This window comes from Saimiri boliviensis, chromosome 8 (genome assembly GCF_048565385.1).
Source record: "Saimiri boliviensis isolate mSaiBol1 chromosome 8, mSaiBol1.pri, whole genome shotgun sequence".
In the NCBI taxonomy this organism is placed as follows: Eukaryota; Metazoa; Chordata; class Mammalia; order Primates; family Cebidae; genus Saimiri; species Saimiri boliviensis.
Window position 1 is genome coordinate 121,233,958 of NC_133456.1, and position 27,816 is coordinate 121,261,773.

The 27,816-nt window shown below is 40.9% G+C and overlaps 1 protein-coding gene and 1 long non-coding RNA gene across 14 annotated transcripts in view; one reads left to right on the forward strand and one right to left on the reverse strand.

Annotated features, from left to right (window-relative positions):
- The window catches only part of LOC120367561 (uncharacterized), a 34,409-nt gene extending 17,175 nt beyond the window's left edge, over positions 1-17,234 (reverse strand). For all 4 annotated transcript variants that reach the window (XR_005581916.2, XR_012519027.1, XR_012519026.1 and 1 more), the window contains exons 1-2: positions 16,793-17,234; positions 9,463-9,541 (exon numbers count right to left, since the gene is read on the reverse strand). This is a non-coding gene — a long non-coding RNA (uncharacterized LOC120367561). The remainder of the gene's footprint in view (positions 1-9,462; positions 9,542-16,792) is intronic.
- Positions 17,235-17,447: 213 nt separating this feature from the next.
- Positions 17,448-27,816, forward strand: part of WAC (WW domain containing adaptor with coiled-coil) — a 90,051-nt gene continuing 79,682 nt past the window's right edge. For 2 of the 10 annotated variants that reach the window (XM_074405164.1, XM_074405165.1), the window contains exons 1-3: positions 17,657-18,148; positions 18,539-18,574; positions 20,091-20,305. In XM_074405164.1, coding sequence (XP_074261265.1) covers positions 18,108-18,148; positions 18,539-18,574; positions 20,091-20,305 — 292 coding nt within the window. In that variant the 5' untranslated portion in view covers positions 17,657-18,107. Of the gene's footprint in view, positions 17,532-17,656; positions 18,149-18,538; positions 18,576-20,090; positions 20,306-27,816 lie in introns of those variants that run through there. The other 8 variants (XM_039478594.2, XM_074405166.1, XM_074405163.1 and 5 more) reach the window with 6 other exon arrangements.

Sequence of the window (27,816 nt, forward strand, 5' to 3'; positions counted from 1 at the left end):
GTCTTCCACCCAGGATGGAGTGCAGTGGCGCAATATCGACGCACTGCAACCCCTGCCTCCTGGGTTCAGGCCATTCTTCTACCTCAGCCTCCCATGTAGCTGGTTCTACAGGCATGCACCACCATGCCTGGCTAAGCTTTATATTTTTAGTGGAGATGGGGTTTCACCATGTTGGCCAGGTTGGTCTCGAACTCCTGACCTCATGACTCACCCACCTTGGCCTCCCAAAATGCTGGGATTACAGGCGTGGGCCACTGCACTTGCCCTTTATTTTTTGACATTTTGATATTTAATACATTAAGAACTTATTTGGAAGTACAATGTAAAGAAGAGATTTAACTTTTTCTTCAGAATGGGTAGACACATATTGCAACATCATTTCTTAAATATTCCATCAATTTGCTACTGATTTAAAATGCCTCCTTTATAATTCACTGATTTCTAATAGCTGTATGGATGTGTTTTTGAAGTATTTTGATTCATAGAGTATTTTTCTTTTCCAGTAGCTATAACATACTTTGTAAATGACTCTAGACTTACAGTACATTTTAATGTATAGTATTCCCTCATTCTTCCTCATGATTTTGAATTTTTTCATGAATTCCTCAAGATAAATATTAGAATCAACTTATCAAATACTAGCCTTATTTCCCCAAAGTTATGATGATGATGATTGAAATTATTGTATTACATGCATATACTAATAGTGTAAAGATGTATCTTTACACTATTAAGTTATTCTAACCAGAAAATTCAATTTTTTTTGACTATGTCAAATTGTTTTATGTCCATCTGTAAATTCTTAAGATGTTTTCAATGTAAGTCTTGACATTTCCTTTTTTTTTTTTTTTTGAGACAGAGTCTTGCTCTGTCACCCAGGCTGGAGTGCAGTGGTGCGATCTCAGCTCACTGCAACCTCCACCTGCGAGTGCAAGCAATTCTCCTGCCTCAGCTTCCTGAGCAGCTGGGACTACAGACATATGCCATGAAGCCCAGCTAATTTTCTGTATTTTTAGTAGAAACAGGGTTTCACCATATAGGCCAGGCTGGTCTCAAACTCCTGACCTCATGATTCACCTGCCTCGGCCTCCCAAAGAGAAGGGATTAAAGGCGTGAGCCACCACGCCTGGCCTTGACATTTCTTTTAAAACATATTCGTAGATATTAAACAGGATATTCTAAAAAAACTGTTTGTGATAATCAACCTCAAAATAAAACCTGTAAGGCTTATATAAGCCAATTATTATGACGTCAACACAATAATTTTGTTTTGCTTTATCTTAAAAATAGAAGTTAAGGAAATGATACTCAAGGTATACATGGAGAACAAAATGCATCCAGAATTAAAGATGATTTTATATTGGCTAACATGGGGGAGCCAATTATCTATTATACTAACCCAGTCTGACCAATTACATTTGTGTCCCTAAGCGAGACAGCGTTTGAATCAACAGCAGACTCTATTCCTCTATGTGAGGAAAGAAAAAGTCAGTAAGAAATAAGCTTCCTGAGTCTAATGCAATATTCTCAAACAATCTCGTGTATGAAAACCAGTTGGAGGATTTATTAAAATAGAATTTGCATTTCTAACAAGTTCTCAGGTGAAGCTAATACAGTTAGTCCAGCAACTACACATTGAGAACCATTGTTATGATGTAATAACTTCGGGAGAGAAAGCCCAGTAGCTTTGCTAGGAGATTGATGCAGGAAGTGATGGTAGAAAGGTCATTATAAGAGCTCTGATCACAATAAGAATTTTTTTTTAGGCATTATATTCCTTTAATCTATGAATTTTTCTCTGGGCTTAGGTTTGATTCACTTTCGGTACATATTCATATGAAGTATTCTAGTTTTTCAATTTGTATACAATCTGTAATCTCAACTTTAACTTCTGCTATAATCCAGTAATTATTTTGCAGTGTTTTTAAAGAATTGGTAAGTCTTCAAATTCATTTTTATTTATTCTACAAATATTTATGATGTATTAACTATGAGCCACGTGCTTGGAACATATCAAAGAGCGAAAGAGATTCGAGTTTTACCCTCATTGGGTAAAGCCTCCATTGGGGGCAGGAGCTAGACAATGAACATAATACATAAATTATATAGCATGCAAGAAGGTGATAAGTGTTTTATGTAACACAAAAATGAAAAAGAGGAAGGAGAATCACATGTGCAGATGGAGGGGCTGCAGTTTCAAAGAATGTGATCGAGGTAGCCTCCACTGAGCAGGTGGAATTGAAGGAAGGACTTAAGGGAGGGGAGGTAGTTAGCCAAGTGAATAACGCAGCAGAAGAATACAAAGTAAACAGCTTGTGCAGAAGCCCTAAATTAGTACGTGCCCAGAATAGCAAGGGTGGAGAGTTGGATATGAGGTCCCAGAGGTAACAGGGATCAGTTTATGTAGCGCATTTAGGCAATTGTTATGACTTTGTGTTTCACTGAGTGAAATTCGAGGCCACTGAAGAATCCTGAGCAGATGAGGGACACAACATAATCTACATTTCAAAATCATGACTGGCTGCTATTTAAGCATAGATTACAGGGAAAAAGGATAGAAGCAGGAGGTGTGAGCAGTAGCCCAGGTGAGAGACAGTAGCAGCTTGGATCAAGGTGATGGCAGTAGAGGAACTGAGAAGAGGTCAGGCTCTAGTTCCATTTAAAAAATACAGCCAGCAGGATTTCTTGATACAATGAATGTGTGGTATTAAAAAGATGAGTTAACATTCATAAAATGAGGATGACTACGGAAGAGGTTTAGGACTGAAGATCAGAAATTTGATTTTAGATGTTTTGGTTTTGAGATGTTTATTTGACATTTAGCTGTTGGATAGGTTGTCAGATAAAGACATAAGGCTTTTAGGAGAGAAGTCAAGGCTACATATGCATTTGGGAATTGTCAGCAAATAGGTGGTTTTGAAAGCCATGAAACTGGGTAAGATCCCTCAAGCTGTGTAGATGGAGAAAGACAGGCTGAGCCCTGGGGCGCTCCAGTGTGAACAGACCTGGGAGAGGGATGAGACCAATAAAGGAGACATCAGCAATGTAGGAAGAAAACGCAGTGTGGTTTTCCCACAATCAAGTAAGGAGGAGGTGGTGATACACTTGTCAAATTTTGCTGATAGGTCAAATAAATTAGGATTGAAGACTGACCACTGGAATTAGAATACGGAAACCATTAGTAACCCTGATAAGGACAGTGGTCTTTGTGATAGAGGAGAAAACCTGATTGGAGTAGGTTCAAGTGAGAATTAGAAAGGAGAAATCCAAAACAGCAAGTATAGTCTATTATTTCATGGTGCTAGCCGGGCATGGTGGCTCACACCTATAATCCCAGCACTTTGGGAGGCTGAGGGGACAGATCACCCGAGGTCAGGAAATCAAGACCAGCCTGACTAACACGGTGAAATGCTGTCTCTACTAAAAATACAAACATTAGCTGGGCATGTTGGTGCATGCCTGTAATCCCAGCTACTGGTCAGGCTGAGACAGGAGAACCTCTTGAACCTGGGAGGTGGAGGTTGCAGTGAGCCAAGATTACACCACTGCACTCCAGCCTGGGCAACACAGCAAGACTCTGTCTCAAAGAAATAAAATAAAATAAAAATCAAGGTGCTGTATTTTGAAGGGGATCAAAGAAACAGGACCGTAACTGGCAAGAAAAGCAGCGTCGAGATTTTTTTCGGTCTGTTTAAAGATGGGAGAAATAACAGAATGCTGGAATGCTGGTGGAAATAATCTTGAATGTAGGCAAAAACTGGTTAATGTAGAAGAGAGAAGGAAGAATTGCTGTGTTGCTGTCAAGTAGGTGTGAGGGAATGTAATCTAGTACAGGAATCAGTAAAATTTTTCTGGAAAGCGCCAGAGAGTAAATATTTTAGGTTTTGTGGATTACACATGGTCTCTGTTGTATATACTTTTTTCTTCCCAGCACTTAAAAATGTGAAATCTATTCTTGGCTTATGGGCTGTACAAAAAAAAAAGAGCAAGATTTGGCCCACAGGCTGCATTCTGACAACCCTGATCTAGTACAGAAGCAGAGGCTGACTTGAGACGAGAGCATGGACATCATATGTATATACATATACATATACATATACATATACATATACGTATAGTAATAGTCTGGAAAGAACATTATATGAGTTCAGAAGCTGCCAGAAAGATAGATTTAGTGGCGGGAAATCTCTTCTGATTGGTCTGATTTTCTCCAGAAAATAGGAACAAGAGTTATCACTGAGAGTAAGACTGGGAGTAGAAAGTGTTGGATATTTGAAAAAGAGAGGAGAATTATATAAAATCATCTCAGGAAAAGGGAGTCCTATGGTCTGAATGTTTGTGTCCCTTCAAAATTAGTATGTTGAAATCCTACCCCCCAAGGTGATGGTATTAGAAGGCCTCATCCCCTTTGGAGGGTAATTAGATCATGGCGGGGGCAGTCCTCATTATTGAGATTAATGTCCTTATAAAGAGACTCGAGAAAGACCCCTCTTTCTTTCCACCATAGGGGTCTTTCTTTTACTTTCTCATAGTGAAAAGTCACCATCAATGAACCAGAAAGCTGGGTTTCACCAGACACTAATTCTGCTGGTGACTTGATCATGAATTTCCCAGCCTCCAGAACCATAAGAAAGAAAAGTCTATTGTTTATAAGCTACCTAGTTTATGAAATTTGTTGTAGCAGTCCAAACTGACTACAAGTGAATAAACTTGGAGAAAATATAATTTGATTGACTGGTAGCATTTTGAGGTCATATGAGGTCTGTCTTCATGAATTTGAAGTGAAACCCCTGCATTTTTCTTCCAGTCATATTCAGCTACAGGGGAGCAAGAATGGAGTAGATGAGTAATGATTAGAGTTATGGTTTTGCCAGTGGGTAATAGGAATATCCAATCAATGACTGGCTATAGAATTTAAGCCAAGTGAGGAAGAAAATTGGGCGAGGGACAGTGAAACAGTAATAGAATCACTATATTAGAATTACCAGTGAAGTTAGAGAATTATTAGGAGCTAGGGATCTAGAGGGGAAAGCTGGAAAGACAGGATGTGACAGCCAGAAAAGTGGATGCATGAAGCTGAGATAATTCAAAGTTTGCAGTTAATGGTAATAAGCAGTAACTAAGGAAAGACCAAAGGAGTGGCTTAAGTAGAGTGAAAGAGGTGTCCAAGAAGCTGGAGGTCAAGGTATTGAAAAGTTCATTGTTGTGCCTATTAAAATAATCAGGAATTGAGGCAGGAGTGTTGGAGAGACTGATAGTAAACCAGCAGGTAAAATCATCAAGAAATAAAAATAACCTTTTTTGACTTTAGATTTTATTGCATTACCTGAAAAGTAGCCCCTAAGATTTCTACTTTTTGAAATTCACTATGATTTTCTAGGTGGTCAATCTTATGATTAATATTTGGAAATGTTCCTTGGGCACAATAAGAGAAGAATATAAATTTCCTACCTGTAAGATACAAATTTATATTTATAAAAATTTTTATTAGGTTCTCAGTGAACATGGGAGCTTAGTTAAGAGGTCATTGTACAGACAAAAGATGGTGGCTTCATCAATATGGCTGGTGGTAGCAGATGAAATGAATTGGATAGAGTGAGAGTTATTTAGGAAGTCAAATTAATAGGACGTCATGATCAATTGGATAAAGGATGTAAAGGAGAGAAGTGACAAAGATGATGTCCAGGTCTCTAGAAAAGGTAAGAGGATGGTATAGCAATGGCATTAAGAATACAGGCTCTGGGAGGCCGAGGCAGGTGGATCACGAGGTCGAGAGATCGAGACCATCCTGGTCAACAAGGTGAAACCCTGTCTCTACTAAAAATACAAAAAATTAGCTGGGCATGGTGGTGTGTGCCTGTAATCCCAGCTACTCAGGAGGCTGAGGCAGGAGAATTGCTTGAACCCAGGAGGCGGAGGTTGCGGTGAGCCGAGATCACGCCATTGCACTCCAGCCTGGGTAACAAGAGCGAAACTCCGTCTCCAAAAAAAAAAAAAAAAAAAAAAAAAAAAAAGAATACAGGCTCTGAGAAGTCAGGCTGCCTTTGCTGAAGATTAGCCTTACTTAAAAGATGTATGATTTCAATATGTTATTTTACCTTTCAACTTTCTCACTGCAAATATAAAATAGTACTATCTGAGGTTCTTGTGAGGATTAAGTGAATTAATGGATTAGCACTTACTTTAGTCCTAACATACAGTAAACTTTAAATGACTGGAAGCTATCTTCAGTGAGACAGAAAACATTCAAAGATAATCAAATTTAGGAGAAAAGGTAATGAACTCAGTTTTATATTTCAACGTTGCATTTGAAGTGTATGTGTGGAGGTGGTAGGTAAGCAAACAGTAAGATATTCACATCTGGAACTCAGAAAAAATATGTGAGTTGAAGATACAAACTGCCTCTAGTGAGGCATCTGTGGATAAATGGTAAATGCACATAAAAGCCACAGGAGTGGAAGAATTCATGGAAAAAAATTAGCAAAGAGTGAGACTGCTATGGACTGTGTCCACCAAAGTTCTTGTGTTGGAAAATTAATCCTCAATGCTACAGTGTTGGGAGGTATGGACTAATTAGAGATGAAGGGGTCATGAGGGTACCCTCATGAATAGATTGTTATCATGGGAGTGGGTTCATTATAATGGAATGATCTTGTAACAAAAGCACCTTTTCTTGCTCCCTCATCATGTGATACCTTCCACCATGTTATGAGGCAGTAAGAAGACCCTCACCAGATGTGACAGCTTCATCTAGGACTTCTCAGCCACCAGAACTGTGGGCCAGTTTCTTTCTTTTCTTTCGTTCTTCTTTCCTTTCCTTTCCTCCTTTCCTTTCTCCTTTCCTTTCCTTCTTTCTTTCTTTTTTTTTTTGAGAAAGAATCTCTAAACTGGTTATTCTAGTTAGCAAAGAAAAAAAAAAAAAAGAAAGAAAGAAAAAACAAAGCCTCACTCTGTCACCCAGGCTGGAGTGCAATGGAGTGATCTCAGCTCACTGCAACTTCTGCCTCCCAGGGTCAAGCTATTCTCCTGCTTCAGCCTCCCAAGTAGCTGGGATTATCAGCATGCACCACCATGCCCAGCTCATTTTTGTATTTTTAATAGAGACACGGTTTCACCATGTTGGCCAGGCTGTTGAATTCCTGACCTTGCAATCCACCCACCTTTGCCTCCCAAAGTGCTGGGATTACAGATGTGAGCCACTGCACCTGGCCAACATTTGTTCTTTATAAAGTTTTGAGTATTCTGTTAGAGCAGCACAAAATGGACTAAGAAAGAGACTACTTTTAAAAAATTATTATTGAGGTAAAATTTATATTACATAAAACTCACCATTTTAACCATTTTAGTGTACAATAATTGAGTGCCTTCCAGTATATTCACAATGTTTGCATCACCACTATCTAAATCTGAATATTTTCATCACTCAAAAAAGAAACTCATTAAGCAGCAACTCCCTATTTCTAGCATCTACCACTGTTTTCTGTCTCTATGGATGTGCCTCTTCTGGATGTTTCATATAAATAGAATCACACATGTGGCCTTCTCTTTCAGTTAGCATGTTTTCAAGGTTGATCCATGTTGCAACATATACTAGTACATAATTTCTCTTCATGGCAGAGTATTTCACTGTATGAATATACCACAATTTGTCCATTCATCTAATGACAAACGTTTGGGTTGCTTCTACTTATTGGCTATTACAGTGCTGCTGTATACATTCATGTAGAGGTTTTTCTTTGAATATTTGTTTTCTATTATCTTGAGTATATATTTAGAACTGCTGGGTTATATGTCAATTCCGTTTAAAAATTTGAGGAACTGCCAAACTGTTTTACAGTGACTGCACTGTTTTATATTCCCACCAGCAATTTGAGCTTTCCAATTTCCAATATTTGCCAATAATTGTCTTTTAACAATAGCAACCGAGTGAGTACAGAAAGTGGTACCTCTTCGTGGTTTTGATTTGCATTTCCCTTAAGGTGGAAGGTTATGATGTGAAGCATCTCTTCCTGTACTATGGCCATTATACTATCTTTCTTGCAGAAATGTCTATTCACGTCCTTTGCCCATTTTTAACTTGGGTTGTCTTTCAGCTGATGACTTGAAAGAGTTATTTCAACTTTACCAGATACATGACTTGCAAATATTTTCTCTTACTCGGTGGGTTTTCTTTTCTCTTTCTTGATAGTGTCATTTGATGTATAAAGTTTTAAATTTTGATTAAGGCCAATTTTATTTATTTTTCCTGTTGCTACTTGTGCTCTTGGTATCATAACTAAGAATCCACTGCCAAATCCCAGGCCATGTAGACTTACTCCAATATTTTCTTCTAATAGTTGCATAGTTTCATGCTTATATTTAGGTCTTTGATTTATTTTGACTTAATGTTTGCATGTGGTGTAAGGTAAGGGTCCTAATCCATTCTATTACATGTGGATACCCAGTATCCTCAGCATTTGTTAAAAATGCTACCATTCCCCAGTGATCTATCTTAACACCTTTGTCAAAAATGACACAGATGTATAGGTTTACTTCTGGGCTCTCAATTCTATTTTATTGACCTATAGATCTATCTTTATGTCAGTACCACACTCTTTTGATTACTGTAGTTTTGTGGTAAATTTTGAAATCACAAAATGTGAGTCTTTTAACTTTGTTCTTTTTCAAGACTGGCACCAGGGTAAGCTGAAGTGATACGAAGCTCTACCGGGGATTGAGCCATCTTTTTTTTTTTTTTTTTTTTGAGACAGAGTCTTGCTAAGTCACCCAGGCTGGAGTGCAGTCGCACAATCTCGGTTGGCAACCTCCACCTACCAGGTTCTCCTGCCTCAGCCTCCAAAGTAGCTGGGATTACAGGTGCCCACAACCACACCCAGCTAAATTTTTTTTTTTTTTTTTGATGGTTTCAAACTCCTGACTTCAAATGATGTCTGCCTGCCTTGGCCTCCCAAAGTGCTAGGCATGAGCCACCACATCCGGCCTCAGCCATCTTTTTAAAAAGATGTTTCCTTGGTTACTATAAATGTTCGACTAGATTCCAGAATTCATATAAAATTGATTCTGGGCCAGGTGTGGTGGCTCATGCCTGTAATCCCAGAACTTTGGGAGGCTGAGGCGGATGGGTAGTGAGGTCAGGAGTTTGTGACCAGCCTGGCCAACATAGTGAAACCCTGTTTCTACTAAAAATACAAACATTAGCCAGGCATGGTGGTACATGCCTGTAGTATCAGCTACTCTGGAGACTGAGGCAGGGGAATCTCTTGAACCTGGGAGGCAGAGGTTGTGGTGAGCCGAGATGCGCCACTGAACACCAGCCAGGGCAACAGAGTGAGACTCCATCTCAAAAACAAAACAAAGAAAAAAACAAAACAAAACAACAACAAAAAAAACTGATTCTGACAATTTTTACCAATTTATTCACTGGCTTTGTGGAGAAATGGGCTCTTGGAGTTTCCTACTCACCATTTTCAATAACATCACCTCCAAAGGACTGATTCTTGAAGAACTTCAACATTTGGTAGTGGAGCAGATGAGAATGAGTCTGTGAAAAGGAATGAGAGGAGCAGTCAGAGAAGGAAGAAAAAAATACAAAATATGTTGTGCCACAGAGGCCAAGAGAGAGAGAAGGCCAATGCAAAGAGAGTAGCTATCAATGTCATATATTCTGAGATCAAGTAGGAAGATGGAACAAATATTCTGAGATCAAGTAAAATGTTTATTAAACACAGGTACAAAGAAGTTGTTTGTGACCTTAGCACTATTTCTAAATGAGACACCATTGATATTTTGAGCAGGACGAGTCTTAAATATAAAGGACTATTCTGTGCATTGCTACATGTTTAGCATCTTTGGCCTCTGGTAAATAAATATCAGTAGTACCCTTCACCCTTAAGTTATGCTGAAAACATACAAATGATAATAAAAAAATGCTACCACACATTTCCAAATGCTCCCTGGAGACTCACCACTGCTTCTTGAAGAACCACTGCCTTGGGGAAATCTATTTTGGTAATATTATGGGGGCAGATTTCAGACTACAGTGACCTAAAATGTAAATAGGAGAGTAAAGAATGAAAAGGTGAGGTAATACAGATAAGACTTACCAGATGTTTGGCTGAAGTGAGCAGTTAAGAGTATAGGGTAGGCCGGGCGCGGTGGCTCACGCCTGTAATCCCAGCACTTTGGGAGGCCGAGGCGGGTGGATCACGAGGTCAAGAGATCGAGACCATCCTGGTCAACATGGTGAAACCCCGTCTCTACTAAAAGTGCAAAAAATTAGCTGGGCATGGTGGCGCGTGCCTGTAATCCCAGCTACTCAGGAGGCTGAGGCAGGAGAATTGCCTGAGCCCAGGAGGCGGAGGTTGCGGTGAGCCGAGATCACGCCATTGCACTCCAGCCTGGGTAACAAGAGCGAAACTCCGTCTCAAAAAAAAAAAAAAAAAAAAAAAAAAAGAAGTATAGGGTCAAGAAAGGGTATTTTAGTGGTAGGATTTAGATATGTTTAAAGACCAGTGTAAATAATCCAGATGAAAGAGAGCCTGAATATACAAAAGAAGGAATAATTGATAATATAAGGTGAATTGAATGGGGGGGGGGGTGGAAAGAAAGCACAGGTAAAGAAAACGACCTTAGACAAGCAGCTCAATTTCTGCTGTGAAACAGTAACTTTAGGCACTTAGGCAATACAATAGCATCCTAACTAGCTTCCCTGCTTCTTCCCTTGCAATATAGACTATTCTCAACACAGTGGCCATGTCGTTTTCTGCTCACAACTCTTCAGTGGCTTCAAATTAACTTAGAATAAAAGCCAACCTTCTTATAACAGCCCATAAGATCCTTGACAATCTGTTCCTCCACCCGCTCCTTTAAGCCCACCTCATTTCCTAATATTTTCCCTCTCAGTCACTGCCCTTCAACCACAGAGCTTTCCTTATTATTTTGAACACATTAGGCACAGTCTTGCCTCAGGACCTTTGCTCTTGCTGTTCCCTTGGCCAGAAACATTCCTTTCCAGGCACCAGTATAGCTTGCTACCTCATCACCTTTAAATCTTAGCTCAAATGCCACCTGCTCAATAACTGCTCTACTTGAAAACACTATTCCTCCATCCAATGCTTTATCTTACCCCACTTTGTAGCACTTATTACTTTCTAAATTACTATGTCATTTGATTTCGGTGATGATGAGGCTCAAGTGGAATCAGTCTATTCCATTATTTTATAATTTTCAGCCATGTTTAACTGCTCAGAGGTACTGAGAAAATGAATGACTGGGTTAATTCAGGACGAAATTTTGCCAGACACAGGTGAAGGGTTTAGGGTACGCTTCTCAACATTAGCTGAACTTTAGTATATATTACCTGGAAGAACTTCCAAAAATGGCCAGTCTTGAGTCAGTAAGTAATTCTCCCAGGATCTGCTGATTGCATTATTTACATCATCCCTGCCTACAAGGTTATACCATATGTTGAGATGGTGATGTCCTGGAAGTTTTTAATCCCCTTTCGTAGATAGTAATTTTTGTTGTAGTTATTTTCCCTCATAACTGAATGAAAGCTTCATGTGACAAATTTGTGACCCCAAAGTATCTCCTTTTAGTTATGTATTACACTTCATTAAAATATAAACTCCATAAGAGCAGAATCCAAGTGACTTTGCTTAATGCTACATTCCTAAGACGTGATACACAGAAATTCAACAATATTTTTTAAAAAATGAATGACCACCAGTAGTGAAGTATGTATGTGCCAGGTACTGCTAAATTAGTTATGTAATTTAGATTACTTTTACAAACAGTACTATACCCTATTAAACCAAGTTTAGAGACAAAGCAGCATAATCCTTAAGACTAGTAATTTTCCCAAGGTCACGTTACTAGTCAGTTAATACCATAGCCGAAACTCTACATAATGTCATACTGTTTCTAAAACCCATGTTTTAATCACTATATTACCCTGAGTTTGTGAGGAAGGCAAGGGCAGAGAAAAAAAAGAGACACAAATGAAGTATATGAACATTTTAGGGAATACATCCTTATTTTATGATGCTTTAGAAATTGCAGCAACGCTTTTAAAGTCCCTTTCACAACTAGAAGCTTGAGGATTTCATTTTTTGAAAATTCTTTCAATAGAATCACATTAAAATCTTGGTCACCTATATATAGCCTATGAGTTGATAGTTTTCCCCTTCTATTGGTTGGTACGTCACAACTGGAAGCTTGAGGATTTCATTTTTTGAAAATTCTTTGAATAGAATCACATTAAAATCTTGGTCACCTATATATAGCCTATGAGTTGATAGTTTTCCCCTTCTATTGGTTGGTACGTGTTCAGTCTACAGGTTGAAATATGGTTTTTTACTCATTTACAAACTTGATATTTCTCATTAGATGGCAATGAAAATAATCTGGTTTAAGATTTGCTATACATGCAAATTCATGTACATTTTTGAATATTATCTATTAGAGTATTTTGCCTGTATTAGGAATAAGCTAGCTTTTTCCTCCATCTTGTTTGTGAGAACAGGACTAGATTTATAATTCTTTTATTCTTTCAGAAATCAAACAGAAATGGAACCTATATGCCTTTTCCTCTTGAGAATTCAATTTTGCTATTTTCATTGTATATATTTCTGTAGGCAAATATCTTTTCATTCAACAAACATGATATTATCACATGAAGCTTTCATTCTAGTGGGAAACAATCCATGAACAAAATATATGGCAAATGGATCAGGGTTAAGGCAGCAACATGGTGGTAGAGTGCCATCATGCAGAGTTTTTAGCGTCCACTGGAAGAATGAAGTTGCCATTTCATGAGATTGAGAAGATCTCAGCAGGACTTGTTTGGGGAGAGGGGCAGAGATTAAGAGTTTATTTTTGAATTCAGTAAGTTTGTGATCCCTGTTAGAAATTCAGGCAGTGCTATAAAGTAGGCAGTGAAGTGTGTCTTGCGTTCAGAGGAACGGTGTGGGCTAGAGCGTCACATGAGGGTTTCATCCAGCTAGAGATCTGAATGAGATTGCCTAGGGAGAGAGAACAGAGGAGTTCAGGTTGTGAGATTTGAATCTTGGGGCATTCCAGCATTTAGAGGCTGGAAAAGAAGGAGAAACCAGCAAGGAGTCTAAGGAATAACCATTTAGAAAAGATGAGAAGCAAGAAAGAAAGTGAAATCCTGGTAGGTAAGATAAGGAACTTGTTAAAATGTGTGCTCTGAATGAAGAGACCCTCCCCTCCTTCCCGTCCCCCCTCCCCCCAACAAGCTTTGTGTGAGCAACATGGCTGTTTATTCACCCAGGTGCAGGTAAGCTGGGTCCGAAAAGAGCGGCGAAGGATGGTGGGATAGGAGCTGGTTTTAAAGGTGTGCGGTGGGCAGTGGATAATCACAGAAGTTATAGTTTACGGAGGTTTTTTGCAAGCTGGGAGGGGGTCGTAGGATGTGGAGTCAAGAGATTGACCAAGGTCGGTTACAAAATCCAATGGCCTTATCAATTGGGGCGAGAATAAGGAACGAAAGAGGATGTCTCAACATTAAGTAGGCCTTCCAGTTATTTCAGATTTTCCAGGAACTCATTTGGAGTGTCGGTGCAGGTCACAGAAGTTAACATGACATCCACGGCGCGGTCAGCCTCAAAGACCTTACAGAACTTTAGGAAAGTCATCAGCTGTGTCAAATGCTGCTGACAAACGAGATGAAGACCGAGAAATAAAAATCAGCCTTGAGAACTTGGAAGCTACAGATCATCTTGAGCAAGTTCAGGAGTGTGGGAATAAAGTCTGACTGTTGTGGGTTCAAGAGAGAGTAGAAGTGGAGACAAAGTATTTCTGTAAAGGACAGCAGATCAGAGAGCAATGGAATGGTATTTGAAGGGAGATTCAGATCAAAATAGTTTGTTTTAAGAAGGTGGCTTATACAGCACGTTTAAAAGTTGATGGAAGTGATCCAGCTATAGGGGGAAAATCATAAGGAACGCTGACAATTCTAAGAGTAAAATGCAACTAAATGTAAAAATGGCAAGTTTGGTTTTAGGAACCTCGACAGTTTATCCAGTTACCGGAGTGTTGCGCTATATTCAGATGTAGATAGGCTGGTAGGTGCAATGGTGGGAGTAGTTACTACTTTCTGATTTCTTCTACGGTATTTTTTTGAGAGGTAACAAGCAAGTTAATGACCTACAAATGAGGAGGTATTTAGAAGATGTAAAACAGTTGTTTAAGAGGGCAGGTTAAACGGATTAGGGAAATACAGCCCCAGGGGGTGGGGGACTGTGGTGCTCACTTCAGAATTAGCAGGACTGTATTTTTCTTCAGCCAAGTTCAATTGCTGTGCAGCAGGCATACAGTGAATTAACCAGGGATGTTGTTTAAGCAGGTAAGAAGGAGTTGAGGGCATATATACAGAGAAGGTTTTACCTAAGCTAGATAATGAATGGGTGTAACACTTAGACACGTTCCTTAACAAGCACAGATGATTCTGACAACTCTCAATATTTGCGGTAGCTATGTTCAATAAAGTCTCTGTGAACACTGACCTGCTCCTAGGGTAAAGATAATTCCTGCAAGCCTCTGGCCACGATATTTTTGTCAATCAATCAATATATAACATTGTTTTACGTTGTGTTTCTGTATAAAGATACCTTATTTAATATATATTGTTGATTAACATCTAACTCATGGCCAAAAGCACTAAGGAGAAACTCGAATGAAATAGCACCTGTGTTTTCTCTGTAACACAGCACAGCCATTTTTTGCTTAGGAATATTAGACAGCAGTTCAGCAATACCTGTGGGAGGAATTTAACATAGCAAAACCACCAATAAAAATGCGCAAACAGGCTGGGTGTGGTGGCTCACAGGCCTGTAATCCCAGCACTTTGGGAGGCTGAGGCAGGCAGATCACTTGGGGTCAAGAGTTCGAGACCACGCTGGCCAACATGGTGAAACCCCATCTCTAACTAAAAATACAAAAATTAGCCAGACATGGTGGCACACGCCTACAATCCCAGCTGCTTGGGAGGCTGAGGCAGGAGAATCGCTTGAACCCGGGAGGAGGAGGTTGCAGTGAGCCATGATCCTGCCACTGCCTTCCAGCCTGGGTGAAAGTGAGACTCTTATCTCAAAAAAAAAAAAAAAAAAAAAAAGGCACTAATGCATTGTAAAGAAGACAGTTGTTTACAGTATAAAAGCTAAAATAGTAAGGCAGAATGTTGCCTCATTCAACCTCAGCTGGGAAAGTGGGTGTCAAGCAAGTTAAACTTTCTCCAACTCTGTGTATCTGCAGATACTGAGAGTATTTTTTAGGGTTCCAAAAAATTTTAAGACAGTAGGTTCCAGTCTGCAAATATGGAATCCCTGAATGAGGATCAACTGTACATTGCCTGGAACTGTTTCCTCCACTTTGTTACTTATGGTAAGGTGGTTTATTTATTTTTTGAGACAGGGTCTCCCTCTGTCCCCCAAGTTGGAGTACAGTGGTTTGATCACAACTCACTGAGTCTCGAACTCCTGGACTGAAGAAATTCCTCAGCCTCAGCCTCTGGAGTAGCTAGGACTACAGGCATGCACCATGACTGGCTACTTTTGAGCAAATGGTTTATACGAATTTCAGCAGACACCTAGTTATCAAACAAATTAGTAGTAATTTTGCTGCCAGTTTTCAAAAAAGTTTCTATGTAACGTTTGTTATTTGTTGTACTCCTGATATTTCTTGGCTTCAGTGGATTTGCTACAAACGTGTCAGAAATTGCAGGTGAGATGCACCGATTTTTTTTTTTTCATAATTTCAGCCACTGGGAATTTTTTTTTAAGTCACTGATAGTTTAAGTGAGCATTAAATAGGCTTTTTATTGGTCTTCACATCGCCACAAACAGCAATAAGCTTTATGTTTGGCAGCTGATGTGACAAATATTACGTAATTAAAAATTTTTTTCTACCCAGTTGTGATTTCAAGGCCTTTCTCCCTACATCATTCTCTCTCTTCATCTATTTATTAGGTCTAGCAATAATGTAACTTCCGGGATACCAAATAAATCAGTTACTTTTTGCTATTTTTGGGGGGGTGGGGGGGGTCTTTTTTCTTCTACCTTGTTTACCATTTGCCTCTTCTGTATTAATCAAATATATTTATGCTTACTACAATTCTTTTAACTAATGTTTCCTTACAGTTTAAACAAAAAATAAATAAAATAAAAAAAATCAATCACGGGATACCACCACTCTCAGCTAACGGTTGTTTGGTATACTGAACGTTTCTCCCAATGTGGCTGCAACAGTATATAAGATCTCATATGTAGCAATTTCACCTAACACACCTCAAGCCTTTATTCACATCCACAACCTCAATATGTAGAATTTCGCGGACGTCGGCCAAGAAGAATCAGAAGCGGGAAAAAGTGAGAGATAAACAGGGGGTGGGCGGGGCACCGCTGGGTATGCAAAACCTTAAAAAGGGTGAGAAGCCGAGCACCGTGGCTCACGCCTGTAATCCCAGCACTTTGGGAGGCCGAGGCGGGAGGATTCAGGCCAGGGGTTCAAGACCAGCCGGAGTAACATAGCGAGACCCCATCTCCGGAAACACTTTTTTAAAAAAATTAGCCGGGCGTGGTGGTATATGCCGGTGGTCCCAGCTATTCAGGAGGCTGAGGTGGGAGGATCCGTTGAGCCGGGAGGTCGAGGCTGCAGTGAGCTGTGATCGCGCCCCTGCACTCAGCCTGGACGACAGAGCGAGACCCTGTCTCAAAACAAGGGAGGGGAGGTGGGGCAGTCAGACGTGCAGCGCTGTTCCCAAGGAACCCACCTCCCGAAATCTCCACTATCCAGCACCGCGTTCATCGCCTGCCCCGAACGGCGCTCCCCGCTCGGTGCAGGCGTCTCCGCCTCGGGCACAGCACCCCTCGGCTCCTCCTCTCCGCCGTTTCTCGCCGGGCCAGTGTGCGCTCCTTCCCGCTTCGGGGCGCAGGGTGAGACTTACGTCTAAAGGGCGCCCGGCCAGCTCGCTGCAGCCCCTGCCCCGCGGAGGGCCCGTGCGCCCGAGGCGTCCGGTGAGGGGCCGCGGCCCGGGCTCCGTTCCGGCCTCCAGCAGCGGCCCGAGGCCGCCGGAGCACACTCCCTGCTACCCAGAGCGTGGCTTCCGCGACTGCAGACGCGGCGGCTCACGGAAAGCGTCCGCCCGTGGTCTCGCCAGGGGCTTTCCCACTTCTCCTCCCGAGCCCACAGGGGCGGGGGCCGCGGCCGGAGAGCTCGCCCGACGGACCCCTCCCGCGGCGCCTCTGGGCGCACGCGCAGCCGCCGCAGCCTCCCTTATTAAGTCCGCGATGGCTTCGCTCGCGCCCCACCGTCCTCTTCCGGAAGGCGGCTCCCTCCCCGCGCAGCCCGGAGCCCCAGGGACCAGCCTCGAGCGGGCGCCCGAGCGAGACTCTCCCTAAACGGAAACGGCGGTGGCCGGACTCGCGTGTGAAGAAGAGAAGTCAAGGACTGACAGGTCGCGAGGAGGAGAGCCAGGCCTCAGAGGAGGAAAGAGGCCCGGGCCAACCGAGGTTTGCCGAGGGCGGCGTTCCGGACCCGCGCGGGGCGGGGAGGAAGGCCGAGGGTGGGAGAGGAGGGGAGCGGCGGAAACTGCCGAGGTTTCCCGAAGGCGGCAGCGTCCGAGTTGCCCGGATGTAGTTGGTGGAGCGGCAGCGGCGGCACCAGCGGCGGCGGGAGGAGGTGGAGGAGGAGGAGGAGAAGGACCAGGCGGCGGCAGCAGCGGCGGCGGCGGCGGGGGGAGGAGGGGAGGAGGCGGCGGAGCAGGAGGAGGAGAAGGCGAAGGAGGCAGTCGCTCTCCGCGGGGCTGAGCCGGACGCATCGTCTTGCCCCCCTCCCCCCGGTTCGCGCTGCCGCCGTGTAGTTGGCGCCGCTGCCCGGGCTGAGAGTGAGCGTGGTGTCGACGGAGGGAGATGGCCCGGGAGCGCCGGCGCCAGTAACTGGGAGGTGCTGAGAGTCGCCGAGGGCGCGCCGGGCCCAGGTGCCGGGGCTGCCCGCCGCCCGCCGCCGCCGCCGCCCGCCCGCCTGCCCGCCCGCCTCCCGCGGCCGCTCTCCCCCCTCCCCGACACACACTCACAGGCCGGGCATTGATGGTAATGTATGCGAGGAAACAGCAGAGACTCAGTGATGGGTAAATTGTCTTTTCGTTTCGGGCCGGGCGGCGGCGGGGGGCGGCGGCGGCGGCGGCGGCGGGGGGGGCTGTTCCTCCTTATCTGGAGCTGGCCGGGCCGCCATTTTTGTTGTTAACCCTGATCCGGATCGGGTTGGGGAGGAGGAGCGGCCGCGCGGGCGGGCTGGCGGGGACGGAGTGTGGCGGGGAGCGGGGGCCCGGCTGCGCGGCGTTTCGCCCTCCCCGGCCCTCCCGGAGGCTCCGGGTTTGCGCCTTGTGCGCGCCGGGCTCGGCGCCGGGGCGCTGGGTAGGTCTCCCGCGGGGAGGGGCGGTGGGGGACCCATTTTCTTCCTCCCTGGCCCCCCACCCACGCCTTGTCTTATGTCTCTGCTTTCTCTTCCTGTTTTTCAGCTGTCACGACCGGAGGGGGGACTCGCAGCCTTACCAGGTACCAGCCGAGGCCGGGTGGAGGGTTTGGAAGGGGCCGAAGGGGGAAGGGAGGGACTGCTACTCGAGCGCAGGCCTCAGAAGTCGCTGCAGGCCCTTCGGTGTAACACATCCGAAACCAGCACCGCGGGTCCCCTTAAAATTCGGGGTTTGGTGCCTTTGGCCCTCTCCAGTGAGGTTTAGTGACTTATTTTGACAGGTGACTGGAGGAAGTTTGCTGATTTAGGGGGGAAAAAAAAAATCATTTGCAGCCAGGAAGACCTGACTCGATTATTTGCGGGTGAAGGAATCGATGGGATGAGATGATAGGTGACTTCCGAGGCTTAATTATTTATTTATTGTATTGGGGAACTGGAAGTTAATGCAAAGGCATTAAAATTAAGTGAAGGACCTGGGATAAATAGCTAAATGACTTACAACTTTTAAGTCGGTTAAAAAGTACTATCTTCCCCTTTTAATATTTTTGGTATGCTTAATTGCCGTACAAGTAAAAGATGTGTGCTTTCGTTTCTGTAAGAATTGAGATTTTTCGGTACTTGGATAATTCGTTCTGATGTAGGTGGTTCTAGGTAGGTGGGTTCCTTTTTGTTACTGCAGTCGTTGCCTGTAAAGTTCTAAGGATTATGATGCAAGTGGCCCCAGTTTTCAGGAGGGAAACATTATAAATGATTGTTAACCGTCAGATGACTACAGAAATCCTTTCTACATTTTAAAGAATCAGAGTGCAGGTTTCTAACCTGATTCCTGTGTTATACAGCTGAATTTGAAAACACTGTTCTCTGATGTGTAAAACACTGGATATGTCAAAAATTAAACCTTACTGAATCTGCCCTCCAAAGCATAACTAATTACATATTGCAACAGACTAGTACATCATGGTTGTTTTAAGATACGTTGGAATAAAACTAAACCATTATTTTGAGTGCATTTTGTTTGTTTAGAAATAGTACTCACGTTAGTGTATTGGTCAGTATTTTTATACGTTAAAATTGTTTCCCACACCTGTAAGAGTAAGGAAGTTAGGTCTGAAATGCTTTATTTGAATCATAGAATTGGAGAACCTGGTGTGTGGGGTTTTTTTTCTTTGTAGGTTTGCAGAAATATACGTGTGCTTGTTCATGTGTTTGTGCATATCAGTTGTAGAGCAGAAATTGATTGCAGTAGTACTGAATTTCTAGTTTTCCTCTGACTAAACTTTCAAAAAGTGATTTTAAATATTCCCAGATTTTTTTTTTTTTTCAGAATCAGTGTGCCAAGGTGGTTTGATTTAGTTACAAGATAATGGAATGATTCTTTTTTTTTTTTTTTTTTTTACATTTAGTATTACGATTTGTACCAGGAGTGTTACTGTAACACTTAAGCATTAGGTTTTGTCTGAGAAACTTTGAAGAATAGAGCAGAAGTCAAAGTGGAAATTTAAGTTCATAAAATTTAATGACATTAATACACCAAAATTTATGTTTAAATTAGTTTCTGGAGTTAAGTTTAAGGTTTCAATTCTTTCTGTCTGTTTTTGGGGGGGTGATGTTTTACAGGCACTTAAGTATTCATCAAAGAGTCACCCCAGTAGTGGTGATCACAGACATGAAAAGATGCGAGACGCCGCAGATCCTTCACCACCAAATAAAATGTTGCGGAGATCTGATAGTCCTGAAAACAAATACAGCGACAGCACAGGTCACAGTAAGGCCAAAAATGTGCATACTCACAGAGTTAGAGAGAGGGATGGTGGTGAGTAACTTTCTTGTTGAAACTTTGACATATGTCTTTCACAGTAGCTGTATATAAAACAGGCAGCAGTAGTATTTCTAGCTTGAAATTACTGTGTGGTTATGTCATTAAAATACTTTACTACTATCAGTTTTTTGTCCTTTCCCTTTAAACAAGTTACTGTAGAAATAAGATGTTGACGTGAGTATCTAAAAAGTGGAATCTAAGGCCAGGCATGGTGGCTCATGCCTGTAATCTCAGCACTTGGGAGGCCGAGGTGGGCAGATCACTTGAGGTCAGGAGTTTAAGACCAGCCTGGCCAACAGGCGAAAACTTGTCTCTACTAAAAATACAAAAGTTAGCTAGGCTTGGGGTGGCAGACACCTGTAGTCTTAGCTGCTCAGGAGGCTGAGGCAAGAGAATCACTTGAACCTGGGAGGTGGAGGTCGCAGTGAGCCTGTGATTGGTCCACTGTGCTCTAGCCTGGGCGACAGAGGAGACTGTAACAAATAAAAAGTGGACTTTAGTGTCTGATAATAAGGAAATGAATTTATAAGTATAGTTTAAAACATGCTTTCTTAAGGATGGGAAAAATGCAGGATATTTTTCCAGTAAAGGAACCTTCCCCTTTTTAAGTAAAGATTTCAATTTATTTAGAGATCCTTCTTGTTGCTTCAGTTTGTTACTTTTTAAGGTGTTCAAATCCCTTTTATTACAATGCTAGTATGTTTTTTCAGGATAGTTCCCAGATTTAAAAAATTATTTGTGACTTAGAGAATACATTCTTGCTTTTTGTTGTAAACATTTTATTTTCAGTATTCTCCAGTTTTGGTGATGTGGTTTTTATGCCTTATTTATTGAACGATTCTTTTTAAAAGTTAATGTGATTTATTTTGCACAATGCTGTACCTTCAGTTACAAGTTTGTGTCAAGCTCTTTGTGGTAGGAGGCTGAGAATAAGTAAACAAAACCAACTCAGTAGCTACTTCCAGACTTAATTTGCCAGAATTACATTTCATGTCAGAAGCATCCAGTTTCAATAAAGTTATTAAAGACGTCTATATTTTCTCATACTGTAACATATTGCTTAAGGAGATAACATATGTTAAGCAGATTTACCGTATTAAAAGCTTCCAAAGAAACTCAATAAAGTACTATGTGGCTTTTTGCCCCCATTGGCAACTAGTTCCTCAATACTTTGCTTACTTTAAAAAAATACCTTGCATCTTCTGGTTCCTTGACAGAAATCAGCTTTATTCAGTGTGATCATATATCAGGAAACATTGGCTTCCTCTGCATAATTACTGGTTTGAGAAAATACTAGTCAGAAGAGATTACACTGGGATTGAATAATTTGGGTGAGGAGAAAGTACTCTATGAATTTAGTTACAGCTTAGTGTTATTTATGCAGATAAAGACCACATTTTTGTTTGTAACTGTAGTAGCAGGTATATTTGATTATTAAAGTGTTAGAAGTTACTGGGTTGCAAAATTAAGCTCTTCAAGTTTTCAGTTTGGTGGGTAAGTTTTCCATAGCGTTACATAAACCCTGAGAAAGTCTGAGATGGTACTATCTGTCAGTCACTCTTGTATAGTGGATTTCATTTCAGATGTTAGCTCATGGAGAGCAGGTACTGGTTGTACTTAACAACTATACTTTATTTTGTAAAATTTAGTGATTGTAACAAAATAGGGTATGGCATCTCATCCTCCTACAAATGGCTCTGATTCTAGTGACTATGATCCAGGTTACCCCCAGATGCCAAGTAGTCAGTTTTGCTGTCAAACTTAACTTTGTAAATGCTTTCAAACAGTTCTAGCAAACCTTGCTCAGCCACTTCTTTTACAGGTGAAATAATCCCAAGAACATTCTGTTACTCATTCAACAAACCTGGGGGATCTACTCTGTGTGATACTCATTAAGATGTGAGCCTGGCCTTGAAGCTATTCTTAAGTGCTTTGATGCTTGAGAGCTAGTGGTGTTTTAACCACTTACTTTTTCTGTTCCCATTTTTTTCTTCACTTTGATTTTTCATTGTCCTTCCTGTCTGAACTCCAGGTACTTGTTAGCTTTTTGTTTTTAGAAATTTGCATCTTTCCTGATCTTTCTTTAGCTTGATTTGCAAGAAACTTGATGTCTTTTTAGCTGCTTGTCTTCTGGAGTCTTCCAGCTAATACTGTAATTCCATTCCTGTCTGTACCATCTCTAATATACCTGAATGCCTTATGCCTTTATATTACGTAGAAATAACAACACCATGAGCTATACATCTTTGATACTAATACTGTCTTTAAAAAATGTAAAATGGTGGTTTTTTCTCATTTAATACTGAGCTATTTAGTCATTATAATTTGACTTCTGGAGTCTTTGCTTTATTGCTAATGGTGTGTTTGGTGCTAAGATGTTAAAAGTGTATATGTATGACTTTTATTGCTGGCATTATGAACTCCTTTAGATTTTTATCTTTAAAAATGAATTCAGGCTGGGGTGGTGGCTCACACCTGTAATTTCAGCAGTTTAGGAGGCAAAGGTGGGCAGATCACCTGAGGTCAGGAGTTCGAGACTAGCCTGGTCAACAGGGTGAAACCCTTTCTGTGCTAAAAATACAAAAATTAGCCGGATGCGATGATGAGTGTCTGTAATTCCAGCCACTAGGGAGGCAGAGGCAGGAGAATCACTTGAACCTGGGAGGCGGAGGTTGCAGTGACCTGAGATTATGCCACTGCACTCCAGCCTAGGTGCCCAGATGAGATCCTATCTTCAACAACAACAACAAAAATAATTCACCCAGATGCAGCTCCTCATCTCTTGTAATCCTGGTTGCTTGGGAGGCTGAGATGGCAGGGTCCTTTGAAGCCAGGAGTTTGAGACTAGCCTTGGCAACATAGCAGGAGCCTGGCTCTAAAAAAATAGCTGGATGTGATAATGCCTGCCTGCAGTCCCAGTTCCTTGGGAGGCTGAGGTGGGATGATTGCTTGAGCCCAGGAGTTTGAGGTTAACAGCTGTGGTTGCATCACTGCGCTCTAGCCTGGGTTGACAGTGAGACCTGTCTCTTTGAAACAAGAAAAAGAAAAAAGAACTCAAATACATAAATTCAAGACCATTATAAAAAAATCAAATGCAAGTGAGTAGGATTATCTAAGCTCTCAGCATGTAAAAAACTTAAGGTAATAGCAGGTTACTTACTGTATTGTTTATTGAACTACTTAATTTCCAGTTTTTTCACTTTAAGATTTGTTTAATGATTTTCTTTACTAAATGAGAACCTGTATGCTATGATTTGTAACTTGCATTTTACAAAGCAAGTTAAACAAATGTGGAACTTGTAAAGTGTATTTATGTTTTCCTTAGGCTTTACTGGCATCACCACATGTTTCAGTAAGTACTAGATTTCTTAGCATCTTGGATTTCATTGAGAAATGATTGGAAGTAATATATCAAAGGACTTTCAGATACACTGTAAAAAATGAGAAGTCAGGGACTGAAAACCATTTCATTAGTTAAAATAAGGTTGATGTTGCTAACAGCATGTATAGTTTAGTTAGAGATTTTATACTTTAGGATTTATTAAAGGAAATAATGTCTCGTAAATTTAAAAGAGGTTATGTAAGGGTATAATTGAAAGGTTTCTTCATGAAATTAGTTATTTTTATGTATTCTCTGATATGTCTATAAACATGCAATCTTTTGGTTAAAGTAACCAAAAGCAAAAACCTTAAGGTACAATCATTAGGTTTTGTATATGTGTGTGTTTGTGTGTTTTTTTTGTTTTTGAGAGAGAGTCACCCAGGTTGGAGTGCAGTGGTGCCATCCTGGCTCACTGCAACCTCCGTCTCCTGAACAAATGATCCTCCTGCCTCCATGTCCCAAGCCACTGGGATTACAAACATGCAGCACCATGCTTGACTAATTTTTGTATTTTGAGTAGAAATGGGGTTTCAACATGTTGGCAAGGCTTGTCTCAAACCTCAAGTGATCTGCCTGCCTTGGCCTCTCAAAGTGCTGGGATTATAGGTATGAGCCACTGCACTTGGCCTAAAGGGAAGTTTTTATCTTGTCATTTAACTATATCTTTGGAAAAATTTGCATATGTGTTTTCATTTCCCTAATTTTCAAACAAAGGTTAATAGTAACATTTGGAAGGAATTAGAAGTGATTATTTGGGGATAATTGGTCTTGTCATCGTTTTTTACATAATTTAGTAACGCTTGAATCTTTCATATTGAATAATAGACTAGCAGTTGAGCAACATGGTCTTATAGTTATTTAGATGACTTTGAAATATGCTTTGCATTAGTAATACTAGAAATTACTAACATTAGAAATGTATAGGAAGTATACATTTAACAATCGCTTTTGATATCGACATTGGAAGACAACAGATAGTATCCTCATTTTACAGTTTTAGAAATGAGGGAAAATTTTTTAAAAATTGAACAAATCGCGACAGACTTGAGTCTGAAAACTAGTTCTTTAACTCTGGTAACTTACACACTGGCAGAGATGAAACACCTTGGGTATCGAAAGCTTATTCGGTGGTGGTTACCGTGGCATGAATTAGTTTGAAGGCGTTTTTGCTTTTATCCTCCTCATATCTTCACTCATCTTCCCTCAGTGGTTACATCTTGTCAAATGATAGTATGTTGATAAAATGTATTTGTGTAGTTCTAGGTCCAGTTGTCACATTAGTGTTTTATTTTCCAAAATAAGTTTTGACATAGAAGCATGATACAAATTTCACTAGGAAAAGCCCATTCTCTTAATCCCTCATGTTGATAGACTTGTTTACAAAGAATGGAAATATTGCATATAATCTAATATACGAATATTTGTATTTTAGCAATGCTGTTGACTAATGTTAAATATTTCTTTTGTCTAGTAAAAATAGTGACACATGACCTTTTTCATTGATTCGTGTTTTCTGATGTTGTAATAAACTATGCAGAAATGTTTGCATTGGATTTTCATTGGTCAATTGAGAAAACACAGGAAACATATTCCATTTCAAGAGAAATGGAATAAGATTGAAGGAGTAGCAGTCTTAATGCTTCAACTCTTTAGTGTTTTGTTTTTTTTTTTAAATTTTAGAAAACAGTGTCTGATGTAAGCATCTGTGCACGTAAATTGTTAAATTTGAACACTAGTACCAACTCATATGTCATAGGGCTTCTCATCACATTTTAACATTTTTTATATTTTTAGAGAGATGGTTATGTATTTATGATTTAATGGTATTTCTGTTTTACGATCATAAGAATATTTTGGAATGAGTTCACTTAGATCCTTTAAGACAGTCTTAATTGAACTGTTTTCTAGTTGTGCAAGATGTATTTAAAATTTCTGGTGTAACATAACCAGGGTATTGGTCTATAATTCACAGAAAATTTATGTATTCTAATTTGTCTCTGTTAAGCATCTGTTACCTTACTATATTTAGTGCAGAATCGTTTAGGGATAGTGTATTATTTTGTTATGATGCTGGAAAAAGTGAAGATGGAAATAAGCTGGGCGTTTAGGATGCTATACCAGGCACTAGATATAACTCATTGTCAATTTAATCATTACAAAACCGATTTTTGTGAGGACTTTTTTTTTTTAATTATTTTTTATTTTTTGGAGGCAGATTCTCACTCGTGCCCAAGCTGGAGTGCAGTGGCATGATCTTCATCTCACCTCACTGCAACCTCCACCTACCAGCAAAACCAGTTATTTGAGGCTGGCAAATATATGAACAGTCTTTTTCAGGATTTGTATGATGCTTTATAATTTTCAAAGGGTTTCTATTTGTTTCTCATTTAATTCTGTGGTAGTCTTTTGAGATAGGCTGATCAGTATTATTCCTGTTGTACTGATGAAATCATAATATACATGAAGTATTTAACCTACTTTTGTTGAAACTGGAAAGGAAGTCTCTTCACATAAAATTTTATGTGAATTAGCCGGGCGTGGTGGCTCAAGGCTGTAATCCCAGCACTTTGGGAGGCCGAGGAGGGTGGATCACAAGGTCAAGAGATCGAGACCATCCTGGTCAACATGGTGAAACCCCGTCTCTACTAAAAATACAAAAAATTAGCTGGGCATGGTGGCGCGTGCCTGTAATCCCAGCTACTCGGGAGGCTGAGGCAGGAGAATTGCCTGAACCCAGGAGGCGGAGGTTGCGGTGAGCCGAGATCGCGCCATTGCACTCCAGCCTGGGTAACAAGAGCGAAACTCCGTCTCAAAAAAAAAAAAAAAAAATTATGTGAATTATACTCCAAATATAACTCATACTCAATACTTTATCATTTTAGTTCTGGCTACCACCTTTTCTTAGCTTGAATTCTGCAAGAGCCCCCTGGGTGTTTCTGAGTCCATAATGTAATTGTTTCCCCACACAGAAGCCAGAGTGATCCAGTTAAAAGGCCAGTCACCTCATAGCTGTCTCAGGCTTGCAGCCCTTCAGTGACTCCCTATTTCTTAGCAAGGCTTATAATAGATCCTGTGTAATCTGGTGTCTGGGTATTTTTTCAGCCACTTCTACAACTCTTCTGCTTGTTTTTGCTACTCTCTCCATACTGGTCCTGCAGGCAGAAGTTCGTTTCTGTCTTGGGGTTGCTGCACATTATGCTCCTTTATGTTTTTCCTAGTGTACTCACTCACTTAAGTAATATGTCTGCTTAAGTGTCACCCTCTCACAGGGCCTTCTCTGCCCTTCCTGAACATTCTGAAACAGTGATTCTCATAATTCTTTCCTTGCCCCTGCTTGTTCCTTCCTTGTATGAAGGTGACCTGTTGTGATTTACTTATAGTCATTTTGCCTTAATATGGTAGGGGCATTCCTGAAAGTCACTGTGCTATTCTGAATTATACCAGAGGATTTATGGGGGAAATGGGGTTAGAAGCACAGTAACCAAAAACATTGTCAGTGACCCATTTTAAAAATGTAGGAACCTAATAAAAATTGTAACCTAGTTTTATACATACAAAATGGTTAAGGAATACCTTAACATCCCAATAAATGGCACTTTACCTTGACCAAGACCTGACTTCTTGTGGAAGTGGCCATCTACCAGAAGGGTTGCAGCTGATGAATTACTGTGAAGTGATGGATGGAAGTTACCTGATATGAGACAGAAAGTTGTAACACCAAATGTGGATGGATCTGACTCATAATTCGTAATGATCTAAGCTGTTAGGTGTTCGAGCTATGCGTATCTGTGCCTTGCGAATTCCTGTGCAGCTTGGTGTAGCTACTGTTTCTCATAGATGAAAATACATGTAAGTGGGAAATTTACTGTTTTCTGATATATCAGTAGCTTTCAGACAAATTCATGTATTTCAAACAAATGTTATCGTAGAACTGACTATTTTAGATTTTGTTTGCTTGCCTTTTGTGAAATATAAGCTCCACCAGAAGAGGAAGTGGGAGTTTTAATGTTTTTATCCATCTTGTATTCCTATTGCCTGGAATAGTGCCTGAAACTTTATAGCAGTTCACTAAATGGATAGATTAAAAAATACTGGGATTGTTATAATTTAAGGGGAATGAAAT